Raw genomic sequence first — 18,661 nt, 5'->3', positions numbered from 1 at the left:
TGTTGAACCTTTCCATCAATTTCTGTTTTGATTTAGTTAACTTGCCACATCAGTTTCATACCATGGATTTGAAAATGGTGATAGTACAATTACAATTCTTCTAAGTTATCAACCATCTCACTTCTCTGAGGTCCCAACCAGCCCACATTCCAGCTTCCCCTGGGAAGGTGAAACTCCAATGGAGCAAATAGTCTTCCCAAATCACAAGGAATATGGCTCTTTCTGCTGGACCAGTCCTGAACATCTTTAGTATATGCAGAATTGCCTGACACATTCGGTTCGTGTCCCTGACTGGTCTGATCAGCCAACTTCCATTGGGCAAACCTTGATGCCTGTACAATTTGAGAGACACTTTCTTGATTGCTCCAGGCTGAATGTTAATGGAAAGTTGAGGGAGGTCCCAGGCCAGCCCTCTTCAGTGAGCCAAGGGCAGCAGCTTTGGCAGTTTCTGCAGCGCCGTTCCACTCTGCCACAGCACTGTGTATCTAACCTGACAAATATTTCCAACTATGGGGTGTAGGTTTGAACGGATACTCAAAAAATACAGTCCGCAGATTCCTCAAGAACAAACCACGACAAGCAGACCAAACACAGCCAGAAACCCTAACCACCTTACCATCCATCAAAGAAGTTTCAGAAATGACAGCCAGACTACTAAGACCCCTCAGAATCCTAGTAGCACACAAACCCACCAACACTCTCAAACAAAAACTAACAAACTTAAAAGACCCAGTACAACCCATGGACAAATCCAACATCATCTACAAAATTCCATGCAAGGACTGCCACAAACACTACGTAGGACAAACAGGAAGAAAGTTAGCCACCAGGATACACGAACACCAGCTAGCCACAAAAAGACATGACCCCCTCTCTCTCGTAGCCCTACACACGGATGAAAAAAAACACCATTTCGACTGGGACAACACATCTACCCTGGGACAGGCTAAGCAAAGACATGCCAGAGAATTCCTAGAGGCCTGGCACTCCAACCACAACGCCAGAAACAAACATATAGATCTTGATACCATCTATCAACCCCTCAGAAAATGAACAGGAAATGACATCACCACAAACCCCAGGAACCCCATCCAGGACAAACATATAAGTAGAAAGCAGGAGACAACAACTTTGCTTCACTTGGAGGTTGCCACTGATGATGTTACCTAGCCAGGTAATGAAACATCTGGATATCAAACCTACAGCTCAGCGAGCAAACCTACACCCTAAACCTCAACCTTAGCTACAAACCTTCACAAACCTTGCAAAAATTTCCAATTACGCACATCAAAGCATTCATATCCAAGCAAGTGACAGACAGGTTTGGGATTGGAGCTTGAGTCCATCTGGAAGGTAATGAATTGCTGGATCAAACTGCTATAAATGTCTACATTGTTGATGGACAGTAACATTCCTGCAACACAATGTTTTTTACTCATTCACGGGATAGGCATGTCACTGGCCAGGCTCATCATTTATCGCCCATCCCTTATTATCAAGAGGGCAGTTAAGAGTCAACCACATTGCTGGCAGTCTGGAGTCACATGTAGGCCAGATCAGGTAAGGATAGCAGTTCCTTCCCAAAAAGACATAAGTGAACCTTTTTTTTCCAATAATTGGCAATGATTTCATGTTCATCATTAGATTCATATTTACAGATTTTTATTGAATTAAAATTGCACTATCTGCAGTGGAAAAATTTGAACCCGGTTCCCCATTACCTAGGTCTCTGGATTAACAGTCAGCAATACCCTGTCACTTCCACTAATGCCAGGCAATGACCATCTCCATTAGGATACAATACAGCCACCACCCCTTGACATTCAATGGTATTGCCATCACCAAACCTCCAACTATCAACATCCTGGAGGTTATCATTGACCAGAAACTCACCACATAAACACAGCGGCTACAAGAGCAGATCAGAGGCTGGGAATACTGCAGCAAGTAACTCCCCTCCTGACTCCTGAAAGCCTGTCCATTATCTACAGGGCACAAGTCGGGACTGCAATGGAATACTGCTGAAAATGTGTTGCTGGAAAAGCACAGCAGGTCAGGCAGCATCCAAGGAACAGGAGAATCGACGTTTCGGGCATAAGCCCTTCTTCAGGAATATGCAATGGAATACTCCCTAGTTGCGTGGATGAGCTCACCTCCAACAAAATAGAAGAAACTTGACACCATTCAGGATAATGCAGTTCATTTGTTTGGCTCTACATTCACAAGTGTCCACTCCCTCTACCATCCCCAATGCTCAGTGGCAGCATTGTGGACTACCTACAGGGTACACTGCAGTAATTCACCAAAGGTCTTAAGGCAGCACCTTTCAAACCCAAGACCAGTATCATCTGGAAGGGTCGGCAGCAGATACACGGAATGCCACCACCTTTAAGTTCCTCTCTGAGCCACTCACCATCTTGACTTGGAAATATATTGCCGTTCCTTCACCGTTGCTGGGTCAAAATTCCAGAATTCCCTCCCTAACAGCACTGTGGGTCAATTCACAGCAGGTGGATTGCAGCTGTTCAAGAGGGTAGTTCACTGCTACCTTTTCAAGGGCAACGAGGGACACACAGTAAATAATATGGTCTTCTAGTAATGTGGGTAAGTTTTGACTGGCAGTGGACCAGCTGAATTCTGTGGTGGCGGAGGGGATAAAGATTCTCTTGTTGGCCTTGTAAACTTTTGTTTAAATCATTCTTATTCCCCGATCCAGATTCTAACTCCATACACCCTCGAGGAACCTCAATGGAACTTATCTTTTGATCTTTTCTATATTAAGATTTCAGTCAAACGGAATTAACCCCATCCTCGTGCTCCGTTGGGATGGTTTGGAGTATAAAGACCGACCTGAAAACCAAAGGATGCAGGAAGGTCAAAGTGCACCGCAGCCTATATTTTCTCAGCTGATGTTTGAAAATCCCTCTGCCCCCACAAACTGAGGGAGGTCAATTTTACACATCAGTGCAGAAGCTGAACAGGATAGAAGTGTCAGTTAGGACTACTCTGGTACCACCGAGAAATACTCAAAACTTTTCAATAAATGTCAGTTCTGACTTAAAAAATGCTCACCCCCAGATTGCTATCTCCATTTCATGTGTAATAGTTTCCATTCTCACTCACAATTTAACATCTTGAAGAGTTGAAGTGAGACAGGGAGCATCATCTCAATAACTATTCCAGAATGAAATTAAAGTGCAACAGCAAATTATTTAGTTATTAGTGAAAGGCTGTGATGTTCAGAACTGATGCTTCCAGATGTGATTTATGCAGTTGTTACCAATCCCTTTCATCACTGCTCTTGGAAGCTTTCATCATAAACTCTGCAGTGTTCTAATTGATGAAGCTACTGACCTGTGTGCTTCTAAACTAAACAGAATAAATCATTACATATTGAAATCCCTACTTTGCTGAATCACTGAATCATGGCTGGAGTCATAGGTATATTACAAAAATTGACCTGGGAACAAAAAAGTAACAATTGATCTGGGACAGGGAGAGGTCACCCACTTTTCTTTATGGACATTCGTTGGAAAATGTAAGTGGAATGTTGAGTCACGATGAATTTAGAACACGGCACCTGGAACAATCCAGCACAGTAGAGGCCATTTGACCCTCAATGCTGTGCTGGCCTTTTATTCTACTCTAAGATCAGGCTAACCCTACATACCCTTCATTGTACTGTCTTCCATGTGCCTATCCAAGAGTCGCTTAAATGTCCCTAATGTCTCTGACTCTACTACCACCACTGGCAGTGCATTCCACACACCCACCACTCTCTGCATAAAGAACCTACCTCTGGCATCTTCCCTATACCTTCCTCCAAACACCTTAAAGTTATATCCACTTGTGACAGCTATTTTCACCATGGGAAAAAGACTCTGGCAATCCACTTTATGTACGCCGCTCATCATCTTATACATACCCATCAAGCCACCTCTCATCTTCCTTCGCTCCAATGAGAAAAGTCCTAGCTCCCTCAACCTTTCTTCATAAGACATGCCCTCCAGTCCAGGCAGCATCCTGGTAAATCTACTCTGCACCCTCTCTAAAGCTTCCACATCTTTCCTATAGTGAGGCAACCAGAACAGAACACAATATTTAAAGTGTGGTCTAACCAGGGCTCCATGGACCTGCAGCATAACCTCGCAGCTCTTAAACTCAATCCTCCTGCTAAGGAAAGCCAACACACCAAACTCCTTTTTAACAACCCTATCAACTTCAGTGGCAAATTGAGGGATCCATTGACATGGACCCCAAGATCCCTCTCTTCCTCCACACTGCCAAGAATCCTGCTTTTATCCCTGTATTCTGCATTCAAATTCAACCTTCCAAAGTGAATGACTTCACACTTTTCCAGGTTGAACTCCATCTGCCACTTATCAGCCCACCTCTGCATCCTGTCAATGTCTCATTGCAACCTACAACAGCCTTCCACACTATCTACAACTCCACCAACCTTCATGTCATCGGCAAACTTACTAACCCACCCTTCCACTTCCTCATCCAAGTCATTTTTTAAAAATCACAAAGAGCAGAGATCCCAGAACAGATCAATGTAGAACACGACTGGTCACTGAGATCCAGGCTAAATACCTTCCATCAACTACCTCCATCTGTCTTCTGGAGGCCAGCCAATTCTGTATCCAGACAGAATTTATCTCACAAAATCCTATGCTGAATCAGCTCCTATAGTCACACAAAATGATACCTTTCTCTGTATATCTGTGCATGTGACAACAACTCAACCAATCATACAGCGCAGGAACTGACCCTTCAGTCCAACTTGTCTTTGCCAACCAAGTTTCCCAAACTAAACTAGTCCTATTTTCCTGCATTTGGCCCATACTCTTGTTAATCTGTCCTTGCCAAATATTGTAACTGTACTTGCACCTACACTTCCTCTGACAGTTCATTCCATGTAGGAACCACTCTCTGCCTGAAAACGTTGTCTCTCAGGTCCATGTTAAGTCTTTACCCTCTCATCTTAAACCTTTTCCCTCTAGTTCTGGACTCCCCCACCCCAGGGAAAAGACCCTATCCTTGACCCTCCTGATTTTACAGGGAAAACAGCCCTAGCCTATTCAGCCTCTCTCAATAACTCAAACCCTCCAACCCTAGCAATGTCCAGATGAATCTTGTCTGCACACCTTCCCTTTTAATAATATCCTTCCAATAGCAGGACAAACAGTATTATACACAGTGTTTATGCTGAATCAAAAAAGAAGTGTTTACATCCGTGTCAGTTATCAAAATGTGACTTGTGTCCATGAATCTATTACATCAAGAGCCAAGAGTAAATGGGAATAGTGCAGGATCTAATTAAGATGTCAACTTGCTTATAAGATGTCGACTCACCATTTTTTTATACTTTTCTCCAGCTTCACTCGAATGCAGATAAAGGGGATGGATCCGTCAAGTACATCCTTTCAGGGGAAGGAGCTGGTACCATATTTGTTATTGATGACAGCACGGGAGATATTCATGCGACTAAAAGTTTGGATCGTGAACAGAGGATACACTACATTCTTCATGCTCAGGCTTTGGACAGAAAGACCAACAAGCCCCTTGAACCCGAATCAGAGTTCATCATCAAGGTGCAGGATATAAATGATAATGCTCCTGCCTTTCTGGAAGGACCTTACTCTGCCTCTGTCCCAGAAATGTCTGAAGTTGGTAAGGTTGTGTTTTAACATTGGAGCTTTCTCTCTCTGCAATTTGATACGTTTTTGGATCCACTGTTACGGTTCAATAATTCTACACATGTTGCTGTATCCTTTCATTGCAAATTAATTCAACCTAATACCACATGATGGATGTCCACCTTAATAAGACTGCATTAATGGAAATGGATAAATGTCACAGATCCCGATATTTCCCATTGTGATCCTTGGGAACTGTGCATTTGCCCCATGGTATAGAGAGCTATTAGTGATAAATTTCAGTTCCTTTGACATAGCTGCAGAATTTGCAGAGTCAATAGGTCTGTGTCTTCAATAGGCACATGTCCAGAATTCCCATGGAAATGAAGTGAGATAACCCATTGGCCCTCTCTAAAACCAACAGCTGCCCATGTCTAATGATCCTCTGACCTCTGACAGTTGTTGCCTTTTGCCTTGGAGCAAATTTCCATCGACGTACCTAATGGGGTGAGGGGTGAACAGTGTTCAGCACATTTGGAAAAGGGCCGATAGGATAGGCCAATCTTTATTTCTGACAACACAGCAGGCCTTCGGGTAGATATCAAAGATTGTCAGGACCAGTAACTACACAGTGGTTCCTAGGTTCCTGCTCCCTATTTCTGGTTTGTGATGCTGTTAGAACATAGAGATCGCCTCAGCCAGCCTGACAGTTCCACCCACTCAGTTTGGGAAAGTGGTGACTTCAAACAGTTTGACAACCTTTCCTTCAGCGTCTACTTGCCAAAATCTAGGCGACAGACGAATGCAGGGTGGGGATGGCAGGAAGCTTCACAACACCACATCGATGAAGTTATCAATCTCTGAAACTGCATTAACTTAGATTTGATTGGGTTCAGGTTGCACTCTGGAATATTGATGATGAACTTTATAACATTGTCAGTGACATTCATCATTGGGAAACTGTACTGGAGATAGAAACAGGTTAAAATAGATGTGTTAAAGCCTTTGAAACAGTGAACAATTAAATGCAATGAACACACATTCCTAAATGCTATGGTAAAATATCCTTGCAGAGTGTTCACTGGGCGATATTAGGTGAAAGTGAGTACTGCAGATACTGAAGATCAGAGCCAAGTGTGTGGTGTTTCGGCCCTGGTGAAGGGCTTTTGCCCGAAACGTCAGTTCTCCTATTCCTTGGATGCTGCCTGACCTGCTGTGCTTTTCCAGCACCACACTCTTTACAGAGGTATATTAGTTTGTTAATGAGATTGAGAACTTCTGAGCTTGTTCTGAATTGAAATAATCAAAAGTTTCATGTGATGTGACAGTTCCTATGTCATTAGATGCCGTGAGATGGCAGGATATACTGATGATCTACACTATCATGCTGTGAGACTTGTGTTCACTCTATAACAAGACATCAGTCACATTGTGCTGAAGAATTCAATGAACTTTTGTTAGGACATGCATTACCGACAAACCACAGGAGTGTGGTCTCAAGCAATTCGGACCTGCTGGAAAATGCACACAAGAGGGGCAGAGCTCAGTAAAATGGAGTCTGAGAGCTTTATACCATTGTGTCCTCAACACCTATCTGTCTATCCATACATGTTATTGTGCAGTGGACAATGTACTGGAGCTGAGCAGGTGCCTGGTCTCAGACCTTCCTCCATGTGCCCTGACCTGAGCCATTTCTTCTGCTGCTAGCTATAGAGCTAAGATAGTCAGGTGTTCACCAGATTGCGCTCTTACATTTTCTAAGGCTAATGTTTCCATCAAGGTGTCAGTATTTGAGCTGGTGAGTGTGTAGGAGCCAGCCTTACCCTAACATTAACCCTATCACAGGTACTCTCATCCTAGAGAAGGTTCAGGCAGAATGACTAAATGAATCACTTGACACCCAGTTACACTTCCAGCATTAAACCGTTGATTGTTTTACACTGTGTGGGAGGATGTCTGTGAGCAATCCAGGTTTGTCCCCACTGAGCAAAGGCAAACTTGCACTTTATACACATTTGCTTTTAGCCTGCCTTTGGCTGTAACAAACTAATTGGATTATTAAACAATTACATTCACATCCAATCAGGTTAATCATGTGACTTTGTGATCTTTAGGCTTTCTTGGATTCTGCCTTTAGGAAGGCTTTAGGCCTTCCCATGATATTTAACAGATCTTCTCCCCACCTTATCATTTCTGCTTGGCCCTTTACAAACAATCATATGCAACCACATCCCAGACTATAGGTTCCTGCAATAATCTCTGTGAATAGAAAGGAAACTTCTCTCTCTGCCTTAGACTGAATACCCAATGGAATGCAGTTACATCCCTTAATGCATATATACAGTCGGTTCTCATATTATGCGACAGTCCCATTCTCGTTTTGATTTCACAATACAAGAAAATTGCGCAATATCCGCACCATTTAAGCTAATGGGATCGGAATTGTGTCACAGCCAATACAGGTAAGGAAAGTTTGTGTTCTACAAATAACGGTCTAAATGCTTCACTCGCATTAAAGTTGATACGCGCTGAATAAACACACATTATAGCAGAACCACTGTACATGAAACTCCATTTATAGATACATATGTATGTGATATACCATGTGGCTATAATTACTTGGGATTTTAAGCTGATGTAGATCAGTCCCTCCCTTTCTATTCCATTCTAAATAACAAATTTTAGACTAGCCTGAACGAGGCTTCTATCAGCATTTCTCAAGGATGTTCCTCATCAAACTGACTCCATACAAACAGCATCTACACTTGCCTCTGTTTCAACAGCAGTCTTTTGTATGCATTTCACCAATACCATTGTGTGTTATTTTAACCTTGTTGCCTTGGATGTACCCTTTCTATGAAGATGGATAATTGCTCTAGCGTATAGTTTAACTTCAAACATCGGACTGTGGAAGCTGCTGATTCAGCTAAAAATCTTCCTCAGTAAGTTTACATCAACTGAAAGCCACTTTCAGCCATTCTATGTGGCGTCACACTAACAGAGGTCAGTGAGATGTCTTTTGGTGGTGCAGGCCCATTCTCTACTGATGTCCCAGAGATCCCACTAGTAGCTACAAGACACTAAGGAGAGAAATAATGTGCCCAATGGCTTGAAGTGAACTGCAGTGGAATGAAGAGTGGAACTTATTCAGGTGGAAGGAATGGCATGGATATAATTAGATTAGATTAGATTTCTTACAGTATGGAAACAGGCCCTTCGGCCCAACAAGTCCACACTGATCCTCCAAAGAGTAACCCACTCAGACCCATTTCCCCCTGACTAATGCACCTAACACTATGGGCAATTTAGCATGGCCAATTCACCTGACCTGCACATCTTTGGACTGTGGGAGGAAACCGGAGCACCCAGAGGGAACCCACGCAGACACAGTTGCCCGAGGCAGGAATTGAACCCGGGTTCCTGACGCTGTGAGGCGGCCGTGCTAACCACTGAGCCACCGTGCCGCCCATATTTTGGCATCCTTCCAGGACCAGTACTGGCCTTCTATGTAAGGGGCATAGTCTCTGCTCGTAGTGGGTGAGGAGCCTGATGCCAGGCACCCCTTGGCACCTCCAGACCCTTTCTGCCTTGTTGTGGATTGCTTTCTCTTGGAAATGGGAGAAACAGAGGGATTGAGTGAGATGGAGATGAGTGACACAGCTGCGAGTGCTGGGGCAGATACAGAAAGGTGGGGTTGAAAATGTGTTGCTGGAAAAGCGCAGCAGGTCAGGCAGCATCCAGGGAACAGGAGAATCGACGTTTCGGGCATAAGCCCTTCTTCAGGAATGAGGAAAGTGTGTCCAGCAGGCTAAGATAAAAGGTAGGGAGGAGGGACTTGGGGGAGGGGCGTCGGAAATGCGATAGGTGGAAAGAGGTCAAGGTGAGGGTGATAGGTCAGACTGGGGTGGGGGCGGAGAGGTCAGGAAGAAGATTGCAAGTTAGGAAGGCGGTGCTGAATTCGATGGATTTGAGTGAGACAAGGTGGGGGGAGGGGAAATGAGGAAACTGGTGAAATCCGAGTTCATCCCTTGTGGTTGGAGGGTTCCTAGGCGGAAGATGAGGCGCTCTTCCTCCAACCGTCGTTTTGTTGTGGTCTGGCGATGGAGGAGTCCAAAGACCTGCATATCCTTGGTGGAGTGGGAGGGGGAGTTGAAATGTTGAGCCACAGGGTGGTTGGGTTGGTTGGTCAGGGTGTCCCAGAGGTGTTCTCTGAAACGCTCCGCAAGTAGCCGGCCTGTCTCCCCAATATAGAGGGGGCCACATCGGGTGCAGAGGATGCAATAGATGATGTGTGAGGAGGTGCAGGTAAATCTGTGGCGGATATGGAAGTTTCCTTTGGGGCCTTGGAGGGAGGTGAGGGGGGAGGTGTGGGCGCAAGTCTTGCACCTCCTGCGGTTGCAGGGGAAGGTGCCGGGAGTGGAGGTTGGGTTGGTGGGGGGTGTAGATCTGACGAGGGAGTCACGGAGGGAGTGGTCTTTATGGAAGGCTGATAGGGGAGGGGAGGGAAATATATCCTTGGTGGTGGGGTCCGTTTGGTGGTGGCGGAAATGACGGCGGATGATGCGCTGTACATGGAGATTGGTGGGGTGGTAGGTGAGGACCAGTGGGGTTCTGTTCTGGTGGCGGTTGGAGGGGCGGGGCTCAAGGGCGGAGGAGCGGGAAGTGGAAGAGATGCGGTGGAGGGCATCGTCGACCACGTCGGGGGGAAAATTGCGGTCCTTGAAGAAGGAGGCCATCTGGGTTGTACGTATTTTGAACTGGTCCTCCTGGGAGCAGATGCGGCGGAGTCGAAGGAATTGGGAGAATGGGATGGCGTTTTTACAGGGGGCAGGATGGGAGGAGGTGTAGTCCAGGTAGCTGTGGGAGTCGGTCGGTTTGTAGTAGATGTCCGTGTTGATTCAGTCGCCTGAGATAGAAATAGAAAGGTCGAGGAAGGGGAGGGAGGAATCTGAGACTGTCCAGGTGAATTTGAGGTCAGGGTGGAAAGTGTTGGTGAAGTGGATGAACTGTTCAACCTCCTCGTGGGAGCACGAGGCGGCGCCGATACAGTCATCGATGTAGCGGAGGAAAAGGTGGGGGGTGGGGCCAGTGTAGTTGTGGAAGATGGACTGTTCCACATATCCTACGAAGAGGCAGGCATGGCTGGGGCCCATGCGGGTGCCCATGGCTACTCCTTTCGTTTGGAGGAAGTGGGAGGATTGGAAAGAGAAGTTGTTCAGGGTGAGGACCAGTTCAGTCAGTCGAAGGAGGGTGTCAGTGGAAGGGTACTGGTTGGTACGGTGGGAAAGGAAGAAGCGGAGGGCTTTGAGTCCTTCGTGATGGGGGATGGAGGTGTATAGGGACTGGATGTCCATGGTGAAGATAAGGCGTTGGGGGCCGGGAAGCGAAAATCATGGAGTAGGTGGAGGGCGTGGGTGATGTCCCAAACGTAGGTGGGGAGTTCTTGGACTAAGCGTGACAGGACAGGACCGCTACATCGATGACTGTATCGGCGCCACCTCGTGCTCCCACGAGGAGGTTGAACAGTTCATCCACTTCACCAACACCTTCCACCCCGACCTCAAATTCACCTGGACAGTCTCAGATTCCTCCCTCCCCTTCCTCGACCTTTCTATTTCTATCTCAGGCGACCGAATCAACACGGACATCTACTACAAACCGACCGACTCCCACAGCTACCTGGACTACACCTCCTCCCATCCTGCCCCCTGTAAAAACGCCATGCCATTCTCCCAATTCCTTCGACTCCGCCGCATCTGCTCCCAGGAGGACCAGTTCCAAAAACGCACATCCCAGATGGCCTCCTTCTTCAAGGACCGCAATTTCCCCCCGACGTGGTCGACGATGCCCTCCACCGCATCTCTTCCACTTCCCGCTCCTCCGCCCTTGAGCCCCGCCCCTCCAACCGCCACCAGGACAGAACCCCACTGGTCCTCACCTACCACCCCACCAATCTCCATGTACAGCACATCATCCGCCGTCATTTCCGCCACCACCAAACGGACCCCACCACCAAGGATATATTTCCCTCCCCTCCCCTATCAGCATTCCGTAAAGACCACTCCCTCCGTGACTCCCTCGTCAGATCCACACCCCCCACCAACCCAACCTCCACTCCCGGCACCTTCCCCTGCAACCGCAGGAGGTGCAAGACTTGCGCCCATACCTCCCCCTCACCTCCCTCCAAGGCCCCAAAGGAAACTTCCATATCCGCCACAGATTCACCTGCACCTCCACACATATCATCTATTGCATCCTCTGCACCCGATGTGGCCTCCTCTATATTGGGGAGACAGGCTGCCTACTTGCGGAACGTTTCAGAGAACACCTCTGGGACACCCGGACCAACCAACCCAACCACCCTGTGGCTCAACATTTCAACTCCCCCTCCCACTCCACCAAGGATATGCAGGTCTTTGGACTCCTCCATCGCCAGACCACAACAAAACGACGGTTGGAGGAAGAGCGCCTCATCTTCCGCCTAGGAACCCTCCAACCACAAGGGATGAACTCGGATTTCATCAGTTTCCTCATTTCCCCTCCCCCCACCTTGTCTCAGTCAAATCCATCAAATTCAGCACCGCCTTCCTAACCTGCAATCTTCTTCCTGACCTCTCCGCCCCCACCCCAGTCTGACCTATCACCCTCACCTTGACCTCTTTCCACCTATCACATTTCCGACGCCCCTCCCCCAAGTCCCTCTTCCCTACCTTTTATCTTAGCCTGCTGGACAAACTTTCCTCATTCCTGAAGAAGGGCTTATGCCCGAAACGTCGATTCTCCTGTTCCCTGGATGCTGCCTGACCTGCTGCGCTTTTCCAGCAACACATTTTCAGCTCTGATCTCCAGCATCTGCAGACCTCACTTTCTCCTCACAGAAAGGTGGGGAGTTGTCTGAAGGGAGTGAGTGAGCAGCGCAGAGGGCATGCAGGTTAGTGTTGTGGGAGGTCATGGGGGGGAGGTTGTGTGAATGTGGGTAGTTGGGAGTGAGTGAGGGAGGATGTTTAAGTAATAGTGAAAATAGTAGAGCATGAGCGTTGGTGGGAGGTGGGTGCAGTATCAGAGACAGAGGGAGGGGGAGGTATCAGAGAGATGGTGGCCCTCACCCTGGGGGAGTGGAGAAGGTCATTGTAGAGAGACAAATAGAGTTGATGTTTAGGGTCAGATATGACTTCTTCAGAACACCTTCCGTGTATTATGAACATACGTTCCCAGGTTCCTTTGATCCAACAGTCCCTTTAGAATTATACTTTTATTTATATTTTTCCTCTGCATTCCTTCTGTAAAAAATAAATCAACATTCACTGCATTAAGTTGCATTTGCTGTCTGTACACCATCTGACCAATCTATCTCTGTCCTTTCAAGTTCTACTCTATCCTCCTCCCAGTTTCACAATATTTCCAATATCGTCGCAGGGGCAGTGTCTCCTTTAAAATGGCAAACATAAATGATCAAAGAATCTCAAAAAATACCACAAAAAGGAGAACAGTAATAAAATGGGCAACACGTGGATTTTCTTATTTAATGCAGCAATCCGACATGGTCCCCTCAGGCTGGGTAGAATCTCATTGCTCTGCATTGTGCTTCAGCCTTCAACAAAGCATTTTTTATCCAACAGTAGCCATACATTAGAAAGCAGAATAATTTTGGTCTCTCATATCCCCAGTAGGGTTGTTTGTGATTAATTTCTCATATTGAGTTGGACTTTTTTATGCAAACATAACATTAATCCTGAGAAATACATTCCGATTGAAAAGTATGCAGCTGAAATCTAGTTGTAATTTTCAGAAATAGAAAGTATTTGGAATGTTTTTAATACTGTAAATCAGAAGTATGCAGCTATTTTGATATATATCTCTGCAATGTGTTGTTTGTGTTTATACATACAAGACTGAACTCACACTTAGACATAATATTTCTGCATTATGTGCTAAATGGGAATGGGAATTGATTAGTGAAAATATGTCAGTGGTCTGTAAAGTGAATAATTCCACATTTTTAAAATCAAAATATTTCTAGCACAAAACATAAAGAAATCAGGGTGTGAATTTGTCATGAGGAGCCTGGTCCACCGTTCAGGTGAAAGTGAGGACTGCAGATGCTGGAGATTAGAGTCGAGAGTGTGGTGCTGGAGAAGCACAGCAGGTCAGGCAGCATCCGATGAGCAGGAAAAGCGATATTTCGGGCAAAAGCCCTTCATCAGGAATTCTGCCTGACCTGCTGTGCTTTTCCAGCACCATGCTATTGACTCTGTTCCACTATTCATCACCACTTCTTGCCTGTCACCAGTGTGTTTAACTTCCTTCCAGATAAAAACTCTGTTTAAATCAGCCTGGAAAAATGCCACATTTGCCAGCCATCACTGCTGTCTGATTAGTAAATCCTACATAACCTTCACCTTAAGACAGCTCTTTTATCCCAGAAACCAAACTACCTCAAATGCAGTTATGTTTGTCCTTAAATAAGTGACTGAAAGCATGCCGAATACCCCTGGTGAGGGCTCACCAATGCAACAAAACTTTTCTATTTGTGTAATCCATTCATTTTGCAATAAAGACAACATCCATTTGCCTTCTTAATTATTTATTCTTGCTAACCTTTTGTGATTCATGTACAAGGGCACCCAGATTTCACTGGTATTCTGCAATCACTCTCTACTTATATAGCAGTATATGTCTTATTCTTCCTGCTGAAGTGAGTAACCTCACATTTTCTTGCATTACATATCAAGTGCCTTTTTTTTTCCTACTTACTTAACCTACCTACATATGCAAAAGCAGATTCTCCAACCCATTCAAACAACAAGCTGAACCTTTACACAGCAAGTTAGGTGTGAAAAGAGAATGGGTTGCTGTTCTGAGGAAGGGTCACTGGACCTGAAATGTTAACCATGATTTCTCTTCACAGATGCTGCCAGACCTGCTGAGCTTTTCCAGCAGTTTCTGTTTTTGTTTCTGATTTACAGCATTCACAGTTCTTTTGAGTTTTATGGACTGATGTTAATTGGGTTAATAGACTATAAGATGTGGCTGTAAATAAACAATGGGAAACATTTAAAGAAATAATTCAAAATGTTCAACTAAAGTATACTCCGTTTAAAAAGTGACTCACTCAGGAATTAAAGATTATATGAATTGCATTAATCCATAAGGAGAGGCCTGTAATAGTCCAAAACATAATTAAAAAGTCTGTGAATTGGGAGTGTAGTAAAGAGTGACCAAAATTTTAACAAAAAGGAAAAAAGTACAATGACAGAAAATTAGCCAAAAATACAAAAATAGGAAGATGTCTTATAAGAATATAAAAAGGAAGAGAGTAGCTAAAGTTAGTGTTGGTCCCTTAGAAGCATAAATAGGAAAAGTAATCGTGGTGAATGAAATTCAGCAGAGAAATTGAGTAAATATATTGTGTTGGTCTTTATAGTGGAGGACTTAAGTTTCAGTTCAGAAATAGACAGTAATCTGGAGGCTAAAAACTTGAGAAAATAAAGGAGCTTAATATGAACAAAAGTAAAATATTAAAGAAAGTTTAAGGTACTGAAATTTGATGAAATTGCAGGTTCTGAAAGCCCATACAATGAAGAACTGAATGAGAAAATACCGAAATAGTGGTTTCATCAGAATGGAAATTGGCAAGTGTTATATCAATTTTCAAGATCAGAGGGAGAGAGAAAAACAGGTCAGTTTGATAAGTCTGGTTCAATAAGAATTCCCCACCATGACTGGTGAGCAACATGAGTGTCAATGGAGTCACACAGGATTTCAGCCAACATTTCCAATTGTTATTTAGGGAGAGGTTCCTCCCCAATGTCTGCCATCATTCAGTTTGCTGTACTTTTGAAAAGTATAGGTTCACGTTATACTGCAGGATGTCAGCACGAAAGTATAAGTGGTTGCTCCAATGCAGTACTGAAGTAGTGCTGCACCAGCAAAACCCATCTAATGGCTGAGATGTTAACCGTCCTCACAGGTGGTTGTACAACATCCCACAACATGATTTCAAAGAACAAAGTGTTCTCCTGATAATTTAGCCAATATCTATCCCTTAATCAACATGATAAAGAATGATAATCTGGACATTGTTCTGGTGTTGTTTGTAGTAGCTTTCTGTGGCGAGATTGTCTGTCTGTAGCATTTCCCTTTTCAGAAACATATCTCTGTGGTTGAGGTCATGGAAGTTGCGATGTGAATGTATTGTTTTCCTTTTTTTATTTGCATCACATCTCTCAGGATTTCGGTTTCCATCTTGCCTTTGTTGTTGACCATAAATCATTTTAGAACATGATGAATTCTGTGGGTATAAATGTCGACACATTATGCATATTAAAATCACAAAACAAATCAGATGCTTACTGAACCTTATCAGTCATGATAGGAACCTTTGTTGCCTGATGTACTGAGTTCATTTTTATATTTATTTCTAATATTTCACAAATGTTTGATGCTTATTTAAAGTATTTTTGTTCCATATTTTTAGTGTGCATCTGCATTCCCTAAGCTTAGAAAAATTGTCAAATGTGAGCCGAATTCATTTACCCAAGTCCTGCAACCTCAGATCTGTTAAACCTTTATGGCTGAGTAGTCGTAATCAGGCAGGAGAGAAAAGCTAATCAGCTCAAGTTAGCGACTGACTTGTTGAAAATACAGATCAATGGAGCAGATGACCATCCAGCTTCTTGCCTGTGTTTCATTGTTTGATTCATTGGATGACAGAATTGTTACAGAACAGAAGGAGGCTTATTGGTCTGTCAGGTCTGTGTTAGCTCTCTGAAGGAACAACTTAACTAGTGCATTTCTCCTTCCTTTTTCCCATAGCCTGGAGCTTTTTCTAGATACTGATGCAATTTCCTTTTAGAGGCCACAATTGATCTTGCTTCCAGGAAACTCTCAGGCAGTGTATTCAAGACCTTAATCATTCACTGTGGAAAACCAGTTTCCATAATGTCACTATTGCTGCTTTAGCCAGCTGCCGAAAAAGCTTGCCTCTGCTTCTTGACCCTTCACAGTTCTTCCTTGCCTACTCCGTCTAGACTCTGCATGATGTTGTACCCTGCTATCATATCACTGCTGAATTCCTCTTCTCCAAGGAAAACAGTCCTGACTTCCCCACTCTTCTCACGTCACTCAAGGTCTTCATCGCAAGAAACATTTGCGCTGTCTCTTTTTGTGCCTTGATATCCTTCCTGATGCCCAAAACAGGATGGAATACTCCCATTTGAGACTTTCATTATCTTATACAGGTTTGCCATAACCTCCTGTTTTTATACTCTGTGCTCTCAATCAACATTTACAGTCATTTTCATGTTCCATGTTCACCAACTGGAAGAATGACACCTTATCTTTCATTCAGATACACTCAGCCTTCAGGACTCAACATCAAGTTGAACAATTTCAGAGCATGAACATCTCCTTGCTTGTCCAGGTCCTGTCATGAAGTGGGCTATGTTAAGCACACCAAACCCATTCTCAATGCCTCACAAACCCCATGATCACCTGTTGAGCTTTTCTTCTTCCCTGGTTTGCTATCAATAATTCTTTTCGCTGCCGATGCTTTTTTTTTCCTCTCTCGCTAGACTCTCTCTATACCTAACTGCTTATTCCTTCCAAATCACACCCCCAATCATCCGCATAAATGCCACCTTTCCCTAGCTTCTAGTTCTGATGAAGAGTCATTGGATTCAAAACATTAACTCTGTTTCTATGTTCACAGATGCTGCCAGACCTGCTGAGTTTCTCCAGCACATTCCATGTTTGCTCTTTCAGGTATTCAGCATCTGCACTTCGTTGTTTTACTCCTTTGCAAGAAGTCAGGTATCCTTTAGGATATTAAAAGTAGACATGAATGTGCATTAAAATGAGTCATTAGAACTCTCAGCTGTCAAGACTTTTACATTCTCAATCTCTGGATTTTTTGAAAAGAAAACACTATAGCTGGGGGAAAAAAATCAGTGGTGGCAATTTCACTTAACTGTCTGTGATCATAAGAGGGTTGTCATTATTATTGCCACATGTCTGACTCCACAACCTATTGTTATCAAAGTGGGGATTCAGATTCAACTTCACCTTCAACAACATAGTCTACAAACAAACCAACGGCACACCCATGGGATCTCCACTGTCAGGATTCATAGCAGAAGCAGTAATGCAAAGACTAGAACAAACAGCCCTACCAACCATCAAACCAAAAATCTGGGTCCGCTACGTAGATGACACCTTTGTCATCACAAAATGAAACAAGATAGAAGAGACATTCAACATCATCAACAACACCCTCACAGGCATAAAGTTCACCAAGGAGGAAGAAATCGACAACAAACTCGCATTCCTGGACGTCACAGTCGAAAGAACGAACAACGGAGAGCTACAAACCTGCGTATACAGAAAACCGACAAACACTGACCAAATAATTAACTACTAGGAGAAAGTGAGGACTGCAGATGCTGGAGATCAGAGCTGAAAATGTGTTGCTGGAAAAGCGCAGCAGGTCAGGCAGCATTCAAGGAGCAGGAGAATCGACGTTTCGGGCATGAGCCCTTCTTCAGGAATGAGGAAAGTGTGTCTAGCAGGCTAAGATAAAATGTAGGGAGGAGGAACTTGGGGGAGGGGCATTGGAAATGCGATAGGTGGAAGGAGGTTAAGGTGAGGGTGATAGGCCGGAGTGGGGGTGGGGGCGGAGAGGTCAGGAAGAAGATTGCAGGTTAAGAAGGCGGTGCTGAGTTCGAGGGTTGGGACTGAGACAAGGTGGGGGGAGGGGAAATGAGGAAACTGGAGAAATCTGAGTTCAACCCTTGTGGTTGGAGGGTTCCTAGGCGGAAGATGAGGTGCTCTTCCTCCAGCCGTCGTGTTGCTATGGTCTGGCGATGGAGGAGTCCAAGGACCTGCATGTCCTTGGTGGAGTGGGAGGGGGAGTTGAAATGTTGAGCTACGGGGTGGTTGGGTTGGTTGGTCCGGGTGTCCCAGAGGTGTTCTCTGAAACGTTCCTCAAGTAGGCGGCCTGTCTCCCCAATATAGAGGAGGCC

At 44.7% G+C, this 18,661-nt stretch overlaps 1 protein-coding gene across 7 annotated transcripts in view; it reads left to right on the top strand.

The window, feature by feature from the left end:
• Positions 1 to 18,661, top strand: part of LOC122564564 (cadherin-18-like) — a 760,480-nt gene that overhangs the window by 534,174 nt on the left and 207,645 nt on the right. For all 7 annotated transcript variants that reach the window (XM_087978470.1, XM_043719646.2, XM_087978469.1 and 4 more), the window contains one exon: positions 5,382 to 5,676. In XM_087978470.1, coding sequence (XP_087834596.1) covers positions 5,382 to 5,676 — 295 coding nt within the window. The remainder of the gene's footprint in view (positions 1 to 5,381; positions 5,677 to 18,661) is intronic.

This window comes from Chiloscyllium plagiosum, unplaced genomic scaffold, assembly GCF_037043375.1.
Source record: "Chiloscyllium plagiosum isolate Xiang-an unplaced genomic scaffold, Cpla_swu_hap1 HiC_scaffold_34, whole genome shotgun sequence".
NCBI lineage: Eukaryota > Metazoa > Chordata > Chondrichthyes > Orectolobiformes > Hemiscylliidae > Chiloscyllium > Chiloscyllium plagiosum.
This window is presented reverse-complemented; position numbering and strand designations above follow the sequence as displayed.